The sequence below is a fragment of the Podarcis gaigeae genome (genome assembly GCF_964106915.1).
Source record: "Podarcis gaigeae genome assembly, chromosome: 15".
NCBI classification, from domain to species: domain Eukaryota; kingdom Metazoa; phylum Chordata; class Lepidosauria; order Squamata; family Lacertidae; genus Podarcis; species Podarcis gaigeae.
The window spans coordinates 35604173-35618453 of NC_139692.1; the positions used below are offsets into that span (position 1 = coordinate 35604173).

Here is a 14281-nt window from a genome sequence, read left to right on the forward strand (position 1 = left end):
ACAGCACCACCCACGTCAAGAAATGGGTTCAAGAAATGGGTCCCCAAATGCATGTTTGGGTTAAAAGCGGGCCCTGTGTCTAAAATAGGATGCAGACTACTGCCCCAGAACCTAGTCTGAAACCTGCCTTACCCCTTCAGTCAGCCAGAACCTTCTCCCACCTTGCCTCATCTTACCTGCTGGGTGGGCCTTGCTGTGGCACATCACAGCATCTGATCTGCACTCCAATTAATTGTTTTAAGGGAAGCAGTGATTCAACAAAGTGGCTTCACTCATTGCCACAATATTCTGCATTCCTTGACTCATTTCCTCATCAAGAAAATCTCCAGCAGCTCTCTTCCTGGCTACAACGATGGACATCAGATTTCAGCTTGTAGCAAATCTCACTCTCTTCCAACTTTTCATTTTAAAAAACAAAAACAAAAAAACCCCCACTGAATATTATTACTCCTATTTCATGGAAAATTCCAAAAGCCTCCTTACTTCACAACTTAGCAATGTGTCTCTGTAATGACGCATGACGGCTTGGATCTTTTATGACGTTAATCTCCTTGAGTGGAGAGAGAAATTTGATCCCTCCGTCTCCACCAGCCATGAATTGTTGTATTTCCTTTCACTCAGGGAAGATAAATATTATGAAGCACTTAACTGCCCCATAGCCTTCGGTCCAGCTCTCTGATGTAGTTAAAGCAGGGCTTTTGTGCCTGGTGCTTTATATCCACTTCCTTCCTCTACATCTTTCGGAGATGCTGAACGTGATTGTTTTTCAGAGCTCAGTTTTGGACTGCTGCAGCACTCTAATTTCCTAAAATGAAATGGACCAGGCTCTCAGCCATAACAGAAGTGGTGCCATATGACTGAGAAGCTTCTCTCCCACCTTTTAACATGTGCATGCAAGAGACAGAACAGATGCGGCAGATAATAGTGCTGTGCTATGTTCACCCTCTTCCTTCACATGCCCAAACTGTTGGTCCGTCTAGCTTAGTCTTGTTTGCACAATGACTGGAAGTGGCTCTCTACTCTTTTCAGGGAGGAGTCCTTCCCAGCCCTACCTTGATATGCCAGAGATGGAACTGGGAAATTTTGCCTGGAAAACAAATGCTCTACCACTGAGTGACAAACCCTGCTTTGTATTGCTGCCTTATGGTGAATTAAACCAGTGAGCTATGTAGGACCCAACCAAAGAATTCAAATTTGAAGGAAGGTGATTCCTATTAAACATTAGGAAGAACTTTCTGGTGGTAAGAGCTGTTGAACAGCGGAATGAAATTACCTGGGAATGTGGTAGACTCTCCTTCACTGGAGGTTTTCATTTTTTTAAAAAAAAATATGATTCTTATTGAATTTTCTGTTTTACAATTTCAAAAAAACATTTACATACTTAAGATATCAGTGACTTCCCTTCTCTTTCCTTGCTCCATTTTGCATACCTTATATCCCTGAATAGTTTAGAAAAACTACACCAATCAGCTTTCCATTATTACATCCATCAGAACATATTTACACTGTTTAATTTATCTGAATGCTGCCAGCTTATACAATAATTTTCCATATATTCAATAAATGTTTTCCAATCTTCCTTAAACGTATGTTCTTCTTGTTCTCTTATTCTATATGTTAAGTCTGCAAGTTGTGCATATTCTGTCAACTTAAGCTGCCAATCTTCTTTGGTTGGGACCTTGCTCATTTTCCATTTTGGTGCTAACAAAGCACGGGCCACAGTTGTTGCATACATAAATAACCTTTTCTGACACCTGGGAATTTCAGTCTGGATTATTCTCAACTGGAAGGACTGTGGTTTTTTGGGGGAAAGTAAAGTCATCGGAGGTTTTCAACCAGAGGTTGGATGATCCCATACTTCAGCATTGCCATCAGCAACTGGCAATGACTCTCCAGAATTTCAGATGAAGGAGTCTTTCCCATTCCTGCCTGAAGATGCCATAAGATCAGAAAAGCTCTAGGAACTTACTGTGTCACTTATATGATCTGTACAACATCAGGCACAACATGACTGCTAAATAATCTAATTAGTAGCAGCAGTTTTAGTGGACTTTCTGCAGTGTACAGAAAAAAAGCTCTTTAATAAACATTCTCTTCACATGGAGGAATACTAAGTTGTGTTTTCTTTTCAGTGCTGCTGCAGAGTGCCACCATCACTCAGTCAAACAGAAGTACCATGTATTTTGGATGTAGGAAAAAGGAGAGACAAGTTAAGAGCTCTCTCAATGACAAAAATCACTGGTGTACAAAAGCTTCTAGATGGAAAGCTTGTATAATAAATCTGAGTCAAAACCTCGAGCACCCCCCAGGTCTTTTGTTAATCTGGAGATAGGATGACACAGGAGGGAACTTGGGGTTTCATAAGTGCTCAGATACACTAAACATCCCTATCTTGTATTTTTTTATTATTTAATATAAGCAACAACAATCTTTCTGCTTCACTTGTGTTTTGAAAACCAGTGGCTGGGTGCATGGCTTGCTCCTCCAAGCTTTCGTAAGATTTGCTCCATACTTGGCAACAGGTCTATGCTTTCTGTTTAAGAGCAGCATGCCCTAGAATCTCAGAGAACTCACCAAATCACTTGACATGTTCTATTTCAATCTGCCTCTGGTAAGTTCTCATGCCCTGGGCCATCCCTATGATATAATGTGCAGGACCAAGGGATGTGTGTGGTGCTGTGGTCTAAACCACTGAGCCTCTTGGGCTTGCTGATTGGAAGGGTGGCGGTTCGAATCTGCATGATGAGGTGAGGTCCCGTTTGATCTCAAAATTCCAGGGAAGTGCATTATAGCTAAGTAGTCATGGCTCAGTAACAGAGGACCTGCTTTGCAGCTCAGTAGCTGCAGCTCAGTAGCAGATCACCTGGTTTGCATGAAGGTTCAATTCCTGGCACCTCCAGCTTGAGCTGGAGAGACTCTGGAATCCTGCAGAGCCATTGTCGTATAGTGTTGACAATACTGAGCTTGACGGACCAGTATGAGGCAGCTTCCTGCCTTCCTATGTGCTAGGAAATTCTCAAGACCAGTGCCAATATGTGGCATAATGGGGCAAGGGCCTGGTCGCAGCAGAGCCCATGACCAGCAACTGGGCTTACCATCATTACTGTCACCATGCCTAAGCATGATGTTGTTGGTGGTGCTCAATGGAGCCTTGAACCCCACGTTCAACTCTGTGGCACCAGAGACTTAATTAAGGTGTCCAAGCCCACATACGTTCAGCAGGGATGGGTCAGCAGAATTAAGCAGTTAGCCTGCAGGGGTTTGTGCATGAACAGATCAGATTGCCAAACAAGAGTCCTCCAGCTCTCACTGCAGGACTGGAGCAGAGACCTGGCGGCAGCACACATCAGAGCTTGAGGCCACCTACACATGAATTCCCTGGTATTGCTGATTTAATTCTTCCCTGGTGTGGGTGCTATTTCAAGATGGAGAAATTTGAGGCTTTAAGTGTGTTACAATAATTGCACTGACTGTTAATACTGCTGGTTTATGTTTTTAAAATTCTAACTGTATTATAAAGGTTTTTTTATTGTAAACTGCCTTGAGGTGGTTTAATAAAAGATAACATATAAGTCAATACAAGTTCACTTCTTTCTTGAGGTGGGCTTTCATGAGCCCTTGAAGAACATGTCTGAACCTGAGCTTAAAGAACTTCACTTTAACTTCTTTCTTTTCTTTTCTTTTGATTAATGTTTTGATTTGGACAAAAAAAGAGATATTTGATAAAAAAAATCTTTATATTTTTCTTTATAAACCCTAATAAAAACCTTTTTTTATCAGAGAACACTGGCATTCCTAGTTGAATGACTGAGGGACTGAGCCCTTGTGTCTGGGATTGTGTCTTGTGAATTTCTCAATGGCCCAACAGAACAGGGACTCTTAGTATCTCCCATGACACCAGAACTTTGGGTCACCCAAGGAAGCTGAATGTTGGAAGATTCAAGAGAGACAGAAGAAAGTACTTTTTCACACAGCTGAACTATAGAATTTCCCCCCACAAGAGTCAGGGATAGCTACCAACTGTCAGAGGCACTATGTCCCAGTGGTTGGGAACTGCGGGTGAATGGAGTGCTGTTGTGCTCACATCCTGCTTGTGGACTTCCTATGTACATCTGGTTGGTTACTGTGAGAACTGAATGTTGGACTGGATGGGTCACTGGTCTGATCCAGCAGGCTCTGTTTATTCTTATGACGGAGGAACTGGTTTTGTAGTAGGCTTAGATTCACAGGGGTCAGCAAACTTTTTCAGCAGGGGGCCAGTCCACTGTCCCTCAGACCTTGTGGGGGGGGGCTATATTTTGAAAGGGAAAAAATGAACAAATTCTTATGCCCCACAAATAACCCAGAGATGCATTTTAAATAAAAGCACACATTCTACTCATGTAAAAACACACTGGTTCCCAGACCATCCACGGGTCGAATTTAGAAGGTGATTGGGCCAGATCCGGCCCCTGGGCCTTAGTTTGCCTACCCATGGCTTAGAAAGTAGTAGCCCAGAGTAGCTGGGCAACCCTGCCAGATGAATGGCATATAAATATATTATTATTTATTATTATTTATTAGCCAATTTCAGCATTGTCAGTCCACATTGTTGCTAGTGACTCCTCTGTTTGAAACCGCAAGAGTCTTCCTTTTGTTTGTTTATTGGCAGGGGAGTGTGGTGGAGGAAGGAGCCTGAAACCCTTTATGTTTTTCTCATTTTCCTTGCAAATCCTTGAGAGGTGCCTTGAGAGTTCAAGCTTTTTCAAGCATCCCATTTGCAGAAGCTCCCTAGTTTTCAAGGTGGAGGGGCCATATACTCGAATGAATCAAGGTATTTTCCTTCAGGGAAGCCTTAGGATTGATTCCTCCTTTTCCAAGGCCAGGTATTTCAAAGACAACTTTTCAATCACTGTGGAGTCACATTGTCTTTTCCAATCTCGATGCTGGGCCCTTAATGTATTCCTCCCACCAAGAGCACCTGTCTACGTTTTGCGGATCTGCCGTTGCATACACTTTAAAACCAAGTGACACTTTGACTGCCTTAGTGAATCTCTTCTGACAGGCTGATCTGGCAACGGGGAGCGTGGCGAGTGGGATGACGTGCAGGGCTGGGGCAGAATGGGAATGCACATATCCAAACGGTTGCATCTCACCTGAGAACACTTAAGTTTTTGTGACAATGGCTCTGGGTGCCTTTTGAGATGTGGGATGGGGAGGAAATGACCTGGAAAGGAGTATGGTGCAGTGGAACTTTTCCTGATAGGAGTGGACTGGCTTTATGATGCATTGAACTTATTTCACGGATTCCAGGAGCTGGAATTGCTGTGTAAGGCAACCGATTGATCCTTGACTAAAGGAACATGTTGCAAGATCTCTTAAGGAGCCTCTGGGAGGGGCTGCTGCTAGCTCAGCTGGCAGATGCATGTGGACCAATGTTTTGAAGATTGAGCCCTAGGCCATCATAGTGGCGGAGAGCAGGCACTGGGGGTGTGTGGCTGGTGTGCATCCTGGGGGTGTGGCATGCGTCCTGGGGGCGTGGCATGCCACCTGCAGGGGCGTGGCACTCAGCGCAGGCGATGGGCAGCCGCGATAGCACCCCACTGGGATTGCACTGTGGGGGGGGAAGTGGGCTGCCCCCGCCCCCCTCTTCCTCCACCAGTGGGTCATCATATTACTGAGCCAAACAGGGATTGCAATAGATCTCTCCCACACCAAATCCCCAGAATGCCCGTTTTTGAGTTGAAGGCCTAAACTGGAGGTTCGGGTAAGAAGAATATACTTTAAGATGATTTGGATGGTTTGTTTTAAAGTATGGAAACCGATTGCATTCTAACCATATTTAATTGGTGAACATACCGTCCCTGACATTGCCTCTTCCCCTCCCTTCTCACACACACAGAAGGGTTGCCTTGAAGGAAGAGAACACCACAATTGCAACAGCACATTGGGGAGCGCATGAATCCAGATCTTGTGGCATTGCGCTCTTTTGTTTCTTGTTCACCTCCTGTCGAAATAACGGAATGACACAAAAGGCCTGCCTGGAGGGGTCGCAGGGTCCCTCAGCCGAAGCGATGGGAAAATAAATATCACCGCTAAGAATAAAAACCATCCATCAAAGTGCTCAGTAGTGCCTGACAATGAGGGAGGTGTGAATCTCTCCTAAAAATAAATGTAAAAATGTCAGGTGCTACTGCTCTCTATAATGCACAGTGAAGCATGTCATAAAATATTACTTTGTCTTTCCATCCCTTCTTAATGTGCTTGGCTTTTCTTTCTTTGACACTCGTTCTTGCCCCTTGGCTCTTTCCTTAAAGAGAGTGGAGCAAAAAGCACTTTGTGTTGCAGAAAGTCCAAGGCTTCTGTATTGTGCATGCTGTGTCCTATTTATTTGTTTGAAAGCTTAAATTGGCCATTATATCTGCATTCATTTTAGCTCAGTGGAACGGACTACCTTGGGTCCACGTTGTGGTAACGTTTTCATAATATTGGACATGGCAATGTATCATAAATCACAATGTGTGTGTGTGTGCTATGTAAAAAAATTGTGATGTTGGATAAATGATGAAGCTGGCCATCGCTTCTCTCCTGAGTTCTACCACCCTTGTTGCTCTGGTCTATAAAACAACAGGTGCAACAATATGTTAAACTGGGTAAGTAAAAGTGTGTCTCCTAATTAGTAGCATTTGCCAGGACATTACCCAGTTCACCTCTCCATAGTTCCATCCTTATTTCAGACCTCGTGCTATATCAGTATATCACTGATGCTGAAAACTGGACATCGCTCAGCCCTAGGACTTAATTCAAAACGACCTATAGCCAGATCTTCCATGAATTTGTCTAATCCTCTTTAAAGCCATCCAATTGATGCTTCTCTCCCTCTTGTGAGAGCAAATTCAATAATTATAATATGTCCTGCAAGAAGTACTCCTGTTCTGACTTTTCAAGCATTCAGCTTTGTTGATTGTCTCCAAGTTCTAGTATTGCGAAGAGTCCCTGTTCCGTTGTGCCATTGCAAAATTAATTTCAGCCCAGACACATGGGCTCAGTCATTCGACAGGGTTCAGGCACTTATACCTCCATGGTACATATATAAATCTTCATATTCAGTCAGTAGCTTACGTAGGTCAAATAATTTTTCCACAGCAGACAGCAAGGCCACTTCCACCTTAAGAGGAGCTGGTGTTGTGGACTCTCATGACCCCTCCATGTGCGCAGAGGCCAGACCTGTGCGGTTGGGGTTTCCCGGCTGCGTCACTCGCCGGGCCGGCCAATCTGGTGGGTCAGGGTGTGTGGCCTGCCCATTAAGGGCAGGGCACAGCTGGGAGATTACTCTCTTTTGGCTTCCAGTGCTCCAGAAGGGCAAGGCCCCGACTGACTCCAGCTTACAAAAGCTGAGGCTTCTGGAGTTGGGCTACTGTTTAGGGAGTTTCATTGCTGTTGTTAATACTATTTTTTTATGTTTACTTTTAGATCTTATGATTTATGGGGACATCCCTCAATTTGGTTGTGTGCTTTTTAATGTCTTTTATTTATTGTTCATGGCTGCTTTTGTTATGTTTGTAATTAAAAAGATAAGCTATAAGCCACTTTGAGCAGAACTTTACCTATGGAAAGGCAGCATACAAATGACGATGGTGGTGGTGGTGAAACAAGTAGGTGTTGGTGGAAGAACTGCAGTGGAACAGAAACAATGTTGTGTGTGATGAATACAAGGTGGAAAGGAAAATGAAACCTTACATCCCTAGAGAGGGTGTGCCATTTTTTCCTCCTTACTTCTTTCAGTTCCTTGTGTTTTTCAAGGCTCAGATTAATTCTATTGGATATTGCTTTTACCCTAATCACTTGGAAAAGTGAAGTAAATGTGTGTGTGAATCAGGGACAGCTGATCTGGGGAAAGGTGAGGGACAGAAATTACCAGGGGAAGGAGTGGGAATCCCAACACACACTCACTCAAAAAAGATGAAATATGTTCACAGGCCCAGAAAGTTTAGCAACGCCTGGGTTACATCTTTGATTCTGGGATAAAGAAGCAACTGTTGGCTCCCATTTTTGAAAACTGATCCTGTTTTGTTCTCTTCAGGTCTGTCAAAATCACTGGGGCTCATTGAAGGCTATGGTGGCCGTGGGAAAGGTGGGCTTCCAGCTACACTTTCCCCTGAGGAGGAAGAGAAAGCCAAGGGACCACATGAGAAATATGGCTACAATTCCTACCTCAGTGAGAAAATATCACTGGACCGTACCATACCAGATTATCGACCAACCAAGTAAGTCCTTCATTTTATACTAGGGACCAATGGATCTGTCCATTTTGCTTCTCTCGGTTTTGTATTTTTCTGATCCCTGATCCATTTCTCCACATTTTTGCTGCAGTGTGTGTGTGTGTGTGTGTGTGTGTGTGTGTGTGTTTGGAAGGGGAAAGAAATCCTCATGAAACAATTATTAGCATTTTGGTATGAATTTCTCCTATTCAACATGCAATACATGCTTTGAAGCTGCAATGTCAAACCTCAGAATGAATGGTCACGCAACAGACAACATTCTTTCATAATTCTATGAAATGTTAGTCTATTGCCTAATCTCCCTACAAATAGATCGGCTTTGACTCCACCTACCAGTAAGATTCCTTTCTTCTGCCCTTCCAGTCCCAATACCCCCCAGGGAAGATTTTTAATGTTTAATGCTTTATTGTATTTTTATATATGTTGGAAGCTACCCAGAGTGGCTGGGGCAACCCAGTCAGATGGGCGGGGTATAAATAATAAAATTATAATAATCATTATTATGGAATGTCCTATTTTCTTTGGAGAAAGGTTGGAGGGTATGTGATAGCTCAGTGAGGGAGCATGCGGGAAGACTTATCAGACCTAACTGCACATTATATATAATGAATGCACAGATATTAATATTAATACAAATACACAGGGCTTTTAGAGTTTTGGCACAGTACAGTTGTGTGTGATCTTAATTGCATGACCAGGCCGTGACAGCCCCAGCCCCCAGGGATCATAAGGAAGGAATAAAGACAACGTGTTATGGAATTAAATTAGGCCGCAACTTTATTAAACTTCCGAATGTAGGAAGACCTTGGCTTAGGCCTTGGGTGTGTACCCCCCCCCCACAGCTCTTCAGCTGGGGGAACTGGGGAATATCAGGGTAAATTGAATGTGGGGATGCACTGCAAGACATATGTGTAGCAGGCAGCACAGCCTATATCCCTGCATGCAGGGTAGTTCACTGACAGCCTTTTGGTGTATGGCCAGTGACACCCATTATATAACCTCTTTTAAGAGGGAATCCTGGAATCGACACCGCAAGGGGGGGGGGTGAATCACCACTTCATGCCCTCCCTCATATAGGGAAGAAAAGACTAAAGGATTCCACCCAAGGCCATAAACCGCCAAAGTGGGGACAAATAGCTATGGGGAAGACAAAACCTGCCAAAGCAGGAAAATTTCTTCCCTGTCCTTCAACAGCAACCAGTCAAAGACAGTTAAACAGGAAGAAAAAGTTAACCTGCAAACAAGAATACATTAAACTAAGAGAGGGGTTGGAGGGTGAATCTCCAGAGCCGACTGTCTGGCTGTTGTCGGCTCCACCCCCTATATAATTGGGACTGGCCCCACCTCCCAGCAATGAAACTTGACTAATGAGGTTGAGCGTTGTCAGGGGCTCAGGAGCAGAGGCACAGGGGAGAGAGGAAATGGAGAGTGAAGGGGAAGAATCTGAGGGCAGCGTAGGGGAGTATGACAGTGGCACGAGAGATTCCATGAGCTTCTCCAGCGAATCAGAAGATTCCCAGAGGGGGGCGCCGAGGGCCAGGGCAAGGGGGGTCCCAGGGGGGATGCACCAGAAGCAAGGGGCCAGCGGGGACTCCCAAAGCAGCAGCGGGAGATCAGGACCAGTTCCCCCACCAGAGCATAGTGGGGGGGATGAGTCCCATGTATCAGGGCCAGCGTCTCCTCCAGCAGGGAGAGAAGATGAGTCCGGGCTGACCACGCCTCTATCGGAGAGTGAGGAAACGGAGGGGAAGTCAGGTCCAGCTAGCCTCCCCGAAGGGGGGAGCAGTGACAGGAGCAGTGTAACGGTCAGGAGAAAGGTTGCCGGCTGGGCGTGCACGCCAAGTTCGAATGTACAGGCGCGCGGGACAGCAGAAAACCTGGATTGGGAACCAGGTCCTAAAGCCCGCCGGAGGCGGGGGGAAGACTCAGGGGACTCAGCGTCAGAAGAGTCTAGAAAGGGCAAGACCCCAGCAGACAGGCGGACCCAGAGGAGGAAAGAGCAAAGGAAGAGGTGGAGCAAGGCTAGAGTCTTAAACTGGTGTCTGGGGGGAGGAGATTCAGACGGAGCTTCAGCGGTCTAGAGTTTGAGACTTAGAGCTGCGCGCCGCAGCTTCGAAATTGAAACTGAACTTCAATAAAGACTTTTGTATATAACAACGAACTGGCGTTGGTCCTTTGTGAGCTGGGACCTCGGGCAGCTCTGACAAGCGTGAACCTCCAAATAATAACACTGAGAGGCAGGCCAGCCCCTATTTGCCAGTAAGTTCCCTAGGAACTGTAGCACTATGTGTGATCCCACAGTGTAAAGTGTAGGCATGTACTCTGTTGCTTGGAGTCTCATTTGGAAATCCACACAAAAGGCTGGGACATCCGCTCCTGACAGCTCTAATGAAGAAGAGTGTTGTATTGAATCTTTACCCAAGTGGGAAAATGAGCTCCAACAAAACCCTGAGTGAGGGGATCTATTTATTTATTTTAAACATGGGGGGAGGACGGATGCATTGCCAACACACTCTGAAAGAGATATGCAATGGTGGAAATGCCCCATTTATGAAACGGAACGAAATGGACCAAAACAAAACACCTGGTAATAAATAACCAAAGTATGCAAGTACAGGCAGGTGAGTTTTAATTAACATCCAGAAGGAAGCATCTCTCAGCCCCCCTGGGCATTTGGAAGCCGCATTCCTTTAGAAGACATATGAAGGCAGTTTTATATATAGGGAAGTTTTTAATGTTTAATGTTTTGTTATGTTCTTGTGTATGCTGGAAGCCGCCCAGAGTGTCTGGGGCAACCCAGTCAATTGGGTGCGGTACAAATAATAAAATAATGATGGTGATTGAAGATTTATACAAACTCGCAGCATAGGAACAACTTGCATATAAATGCAGACTTGCCACGGACAAATTCAATGATATTTGGAATCCATTCTTACAAATACTGTAATAGGTTTAGACATTTATAAAATATACAGTCCCCCCCTTTATTTTCCTTTCTGTTTCACTTACTTTTTTCTTTCTTTTATTTATGTCTCACATATAATTATGTACTTTTTGAACTTTCAATAAAGTTGTTTAAAAATAATAATGATGGTGGTGGTGATTCCATGGCTCCCCAGCCAAGGATTTGGGAGTAAATTCACCCTCCCTGCTGTGGGAGGTTTGGGTACATGAATCCAAAATGTGCACCCTTGCTGTCCAAGGATGTGCAAGGTAGGCCAAAGAGCAGCCCCACAAAGACACCAGCAAGCTTGAAGTCTTGGGGATGCCACTCAAGTGTGATATTAGTCCCATAATGCCTCCGGGTGCCCTTCAATTCTTCAGTTCCCTTTCCTTTCCAAACTGAATGCCAAACAGACCAAAGACACAGATAACGAATAAACCAGGAGAACCCTACAGTGTGAAGTCAGCAAAAATGGGGAGTTGGGTTCCCCGCACTCAAGAAAAATCCCTAGATAGCTCCCAGCAATGGTGGCTTGCGAAGGGGGGGGGGAGAGAGAGAGAACCACTGTAGAGTTATGGGGTGTGTAGAAGCTCAATGAAGAGGAGGTGGTGGAAGAAGGCATAAAAAGCTGCTCAGTCACCCACCTGCCCATATGGTTCCCCACCCCCTCCCCTTGGGAGAGACCATCGCTCGGCTTCCCACAAAGGGGTTGTGTGTGTAACAATTTATTTCCTGTCAAAGAGTGGGAGCAACAGAAACACAGCATTGGAGGCCTTCAGGCAAAACAATATAGAGCAGGTGGTGCAGGGTGTTTTTGGCCAGGGAAGGAAAAAATGGTAAAGCTTGGTCAGGGTCTGAGGTTGTAGCGAAGCCTGGAAGAAAGGTTTGTGTTTTGGTGGTAGAGCACTGCATTGCAGGAAGAAGGTCCCAGAACCAATCCCCAATATCTGCAGGCATTGCTGTGAAAGACTCCCATCTGAAATCCTGGGAAGACCACTGCCGCTCACTGTTGAGCAGGGTTTGGAAGCCTGTGGCCCTCACATCAGCCCTAGCCAGAATGGTCAGTGACTTGGAGTCTGACCACACCTGGATGGTCACATGTTCCCACCTCTGGCATTAAGAATACATGAGCTAGGTTGGCCAATGGTGCAAGGCAGCTTCCTGGAGTCTTCTGACATCACCATTAGTCATTTTTAGGTCTGTTAACCTAACAGCTTGCATGCACTTGGCAGAACTGAATTTTTGCATGCCTTGAATTTTTCAACTGTGCAGATGCTCTTTTGTAATTGCTCTTCTATCCCTCCCACCCACCTTTGGAACTCTAAATGTTGGGACTGGTTTCTCTTTGAAGAAAGAAAGAGAGAGGGAGGGAGAGAGAGAGCAAGCCCTGAACTACTTATAAAACCTGTTTCAAGGCTTTGGGCTGTAAAACCAACTTACTTTTGCTCACTGAAATTAATGGGCATGACTAGCATAGGACCATTAATTTCAGTGGGTTTTCTCTGAGTAGAAATTGGATACAGCCTAACCTCCTTCCTCTTGAAGGAGCGAATGCCTCTCCTAAGATGAATGTTATGCTGTACACTTCCTTCACCTGAATGTCATGTTTTTTATATAGAAAAAGTACATTTCCCCCCTTGTCTGCAAGGTATGCTATTTAGTTGAGTAAAACTCACATGATTAATCAACTAAGATTTATTTCCTATGCATGATCATACACCTCTTTCACCACTCAGAAGTACTGTTTCTTGTCTACCTTCAGATCCTCTTCCAAGCTCTGGCCCCCTTGAACAGATTTCAACATTAAGCCTCTCCCAGAAAGATCGTTGTGTTAGTCTGTTGCACTAAAAAAACAAGGTTTCATGGACCAGAATCCACTTTATTAGATGTATGGTGGGAGAGAGAAAAATAGAGAAAGAGAAATGTTAGACATAGGGAAGGGCAGTGGGGATGTTGGGTGCAGCAGTGGAGAAGGGGTGTGTGTTGGGTGCAGCCCACCCCAGGTGTCACCACTAAGGGGGTGACAAAATGCTGGGCGGCACTCAGCACAGGGCCTGCAATGTGCCCTAGCCACACGTCTCTCGTGGGAAAGACGTAGTGGCTTGGGCGCACGCAGGCTCTGTGCTGCCAAACGGTCCTCCCGCTGCCTCTCCTCCAGCTGTAGGGTGGCTGAGTGGGAGGAGACCCCATGGCGTGCCCCACCCCTATGGGCAGCTTGCCTGCCCTCACCTCGCCCCGCCCCTATGGGCAGCTCTGGTTGGGTGTGGCATGATTAAATGGTAAAGGTAAAGGACCTGACAGTTAAGTCCAGTCACGAATGACTCTGGGGTTGCAGTGCTTCTCTCTCTTTACAGGCCGAGGGAGCCGGCGTTTGTCCACAGACAGTTTTTCCATGTCATGTGGCCAGCATGACTAAGCTACTTCTGGCGAACCAGAGCAGTGCATGGAAATGCCGTTTACCTTCCCACCGGAGCGGTACCTACCGTATTTTTCGTCCCATAGGACGCTCCGTCCCATAGGACACACCTAGTTTTTTTGGGGGGAAATAAAGGATTCCCCCCCCTTTATTTTCCCCCAAAACCAGGTCGGGGAAACCGAACCAGGTCGAGGAACAGTGGGATGGCGCCTCCTTGCTGTCCCCCGAGCTTGTGGGGCTGGCCGATGTCTGTACGGTGGCCGGGGCGCTCTGCTTCAGGGCGCATCTTTCGCCAGGCGGCAGGCTGCTATCCACAGCGTAGGGTGCCCTGCGGGAACTCCCGCAGGGCTCCCCACGCTGCGGATGTCTGTCCAGTGGGCGGGGTGCTCTGCTTCAGGGCGCCCATCGCGCCAGGCGGCAGGCTGCTATCTGCAGCGTACGGAGCCCTGCGGGACCTCCCGCAGGGCTGCCTAGGCTGCGGGTGTGTTCCCGAAGCGCCGGGTGCTCTGCTTTCAGGGCGCCCGGCGCTCTGGGATGCAAGCTGCTATCCGCAGCCTAGACAGCCCTGCGGGAACTCCCGCAGGGCTGCCTAGGCTGCGGATGTGTTCCTGAAGCCTGGAGAGCGAGAGGGGTCGGTGCGCACCGACCCCTCTCGCTCTC

General features: G+C 46.1%; 1 protein-coding gene across 1 annotated transcript in view; it reads left to right on the forward strand.

Moving 5' to 3' along the window:
- The window catches only part of GALNT17 (polypeptide N-acetylgalactosaminyltransferase 17), a 112291-nt gene that overhangs the window by 30092 nt on the left and 67918 nt on the right, over window positions 1–14281 (forward strand). Inside the window, exon 2 of the mRNA XM_083714561.1 lies at window positions 8063–8246. Within this exon, the coding sequence (XP_083570687.1) occupies window positions 8063–8246 (184 nt within the window). The remainder of the gene's footprint in view (window positions 1–8062; window positions 8247–14281) is intronic.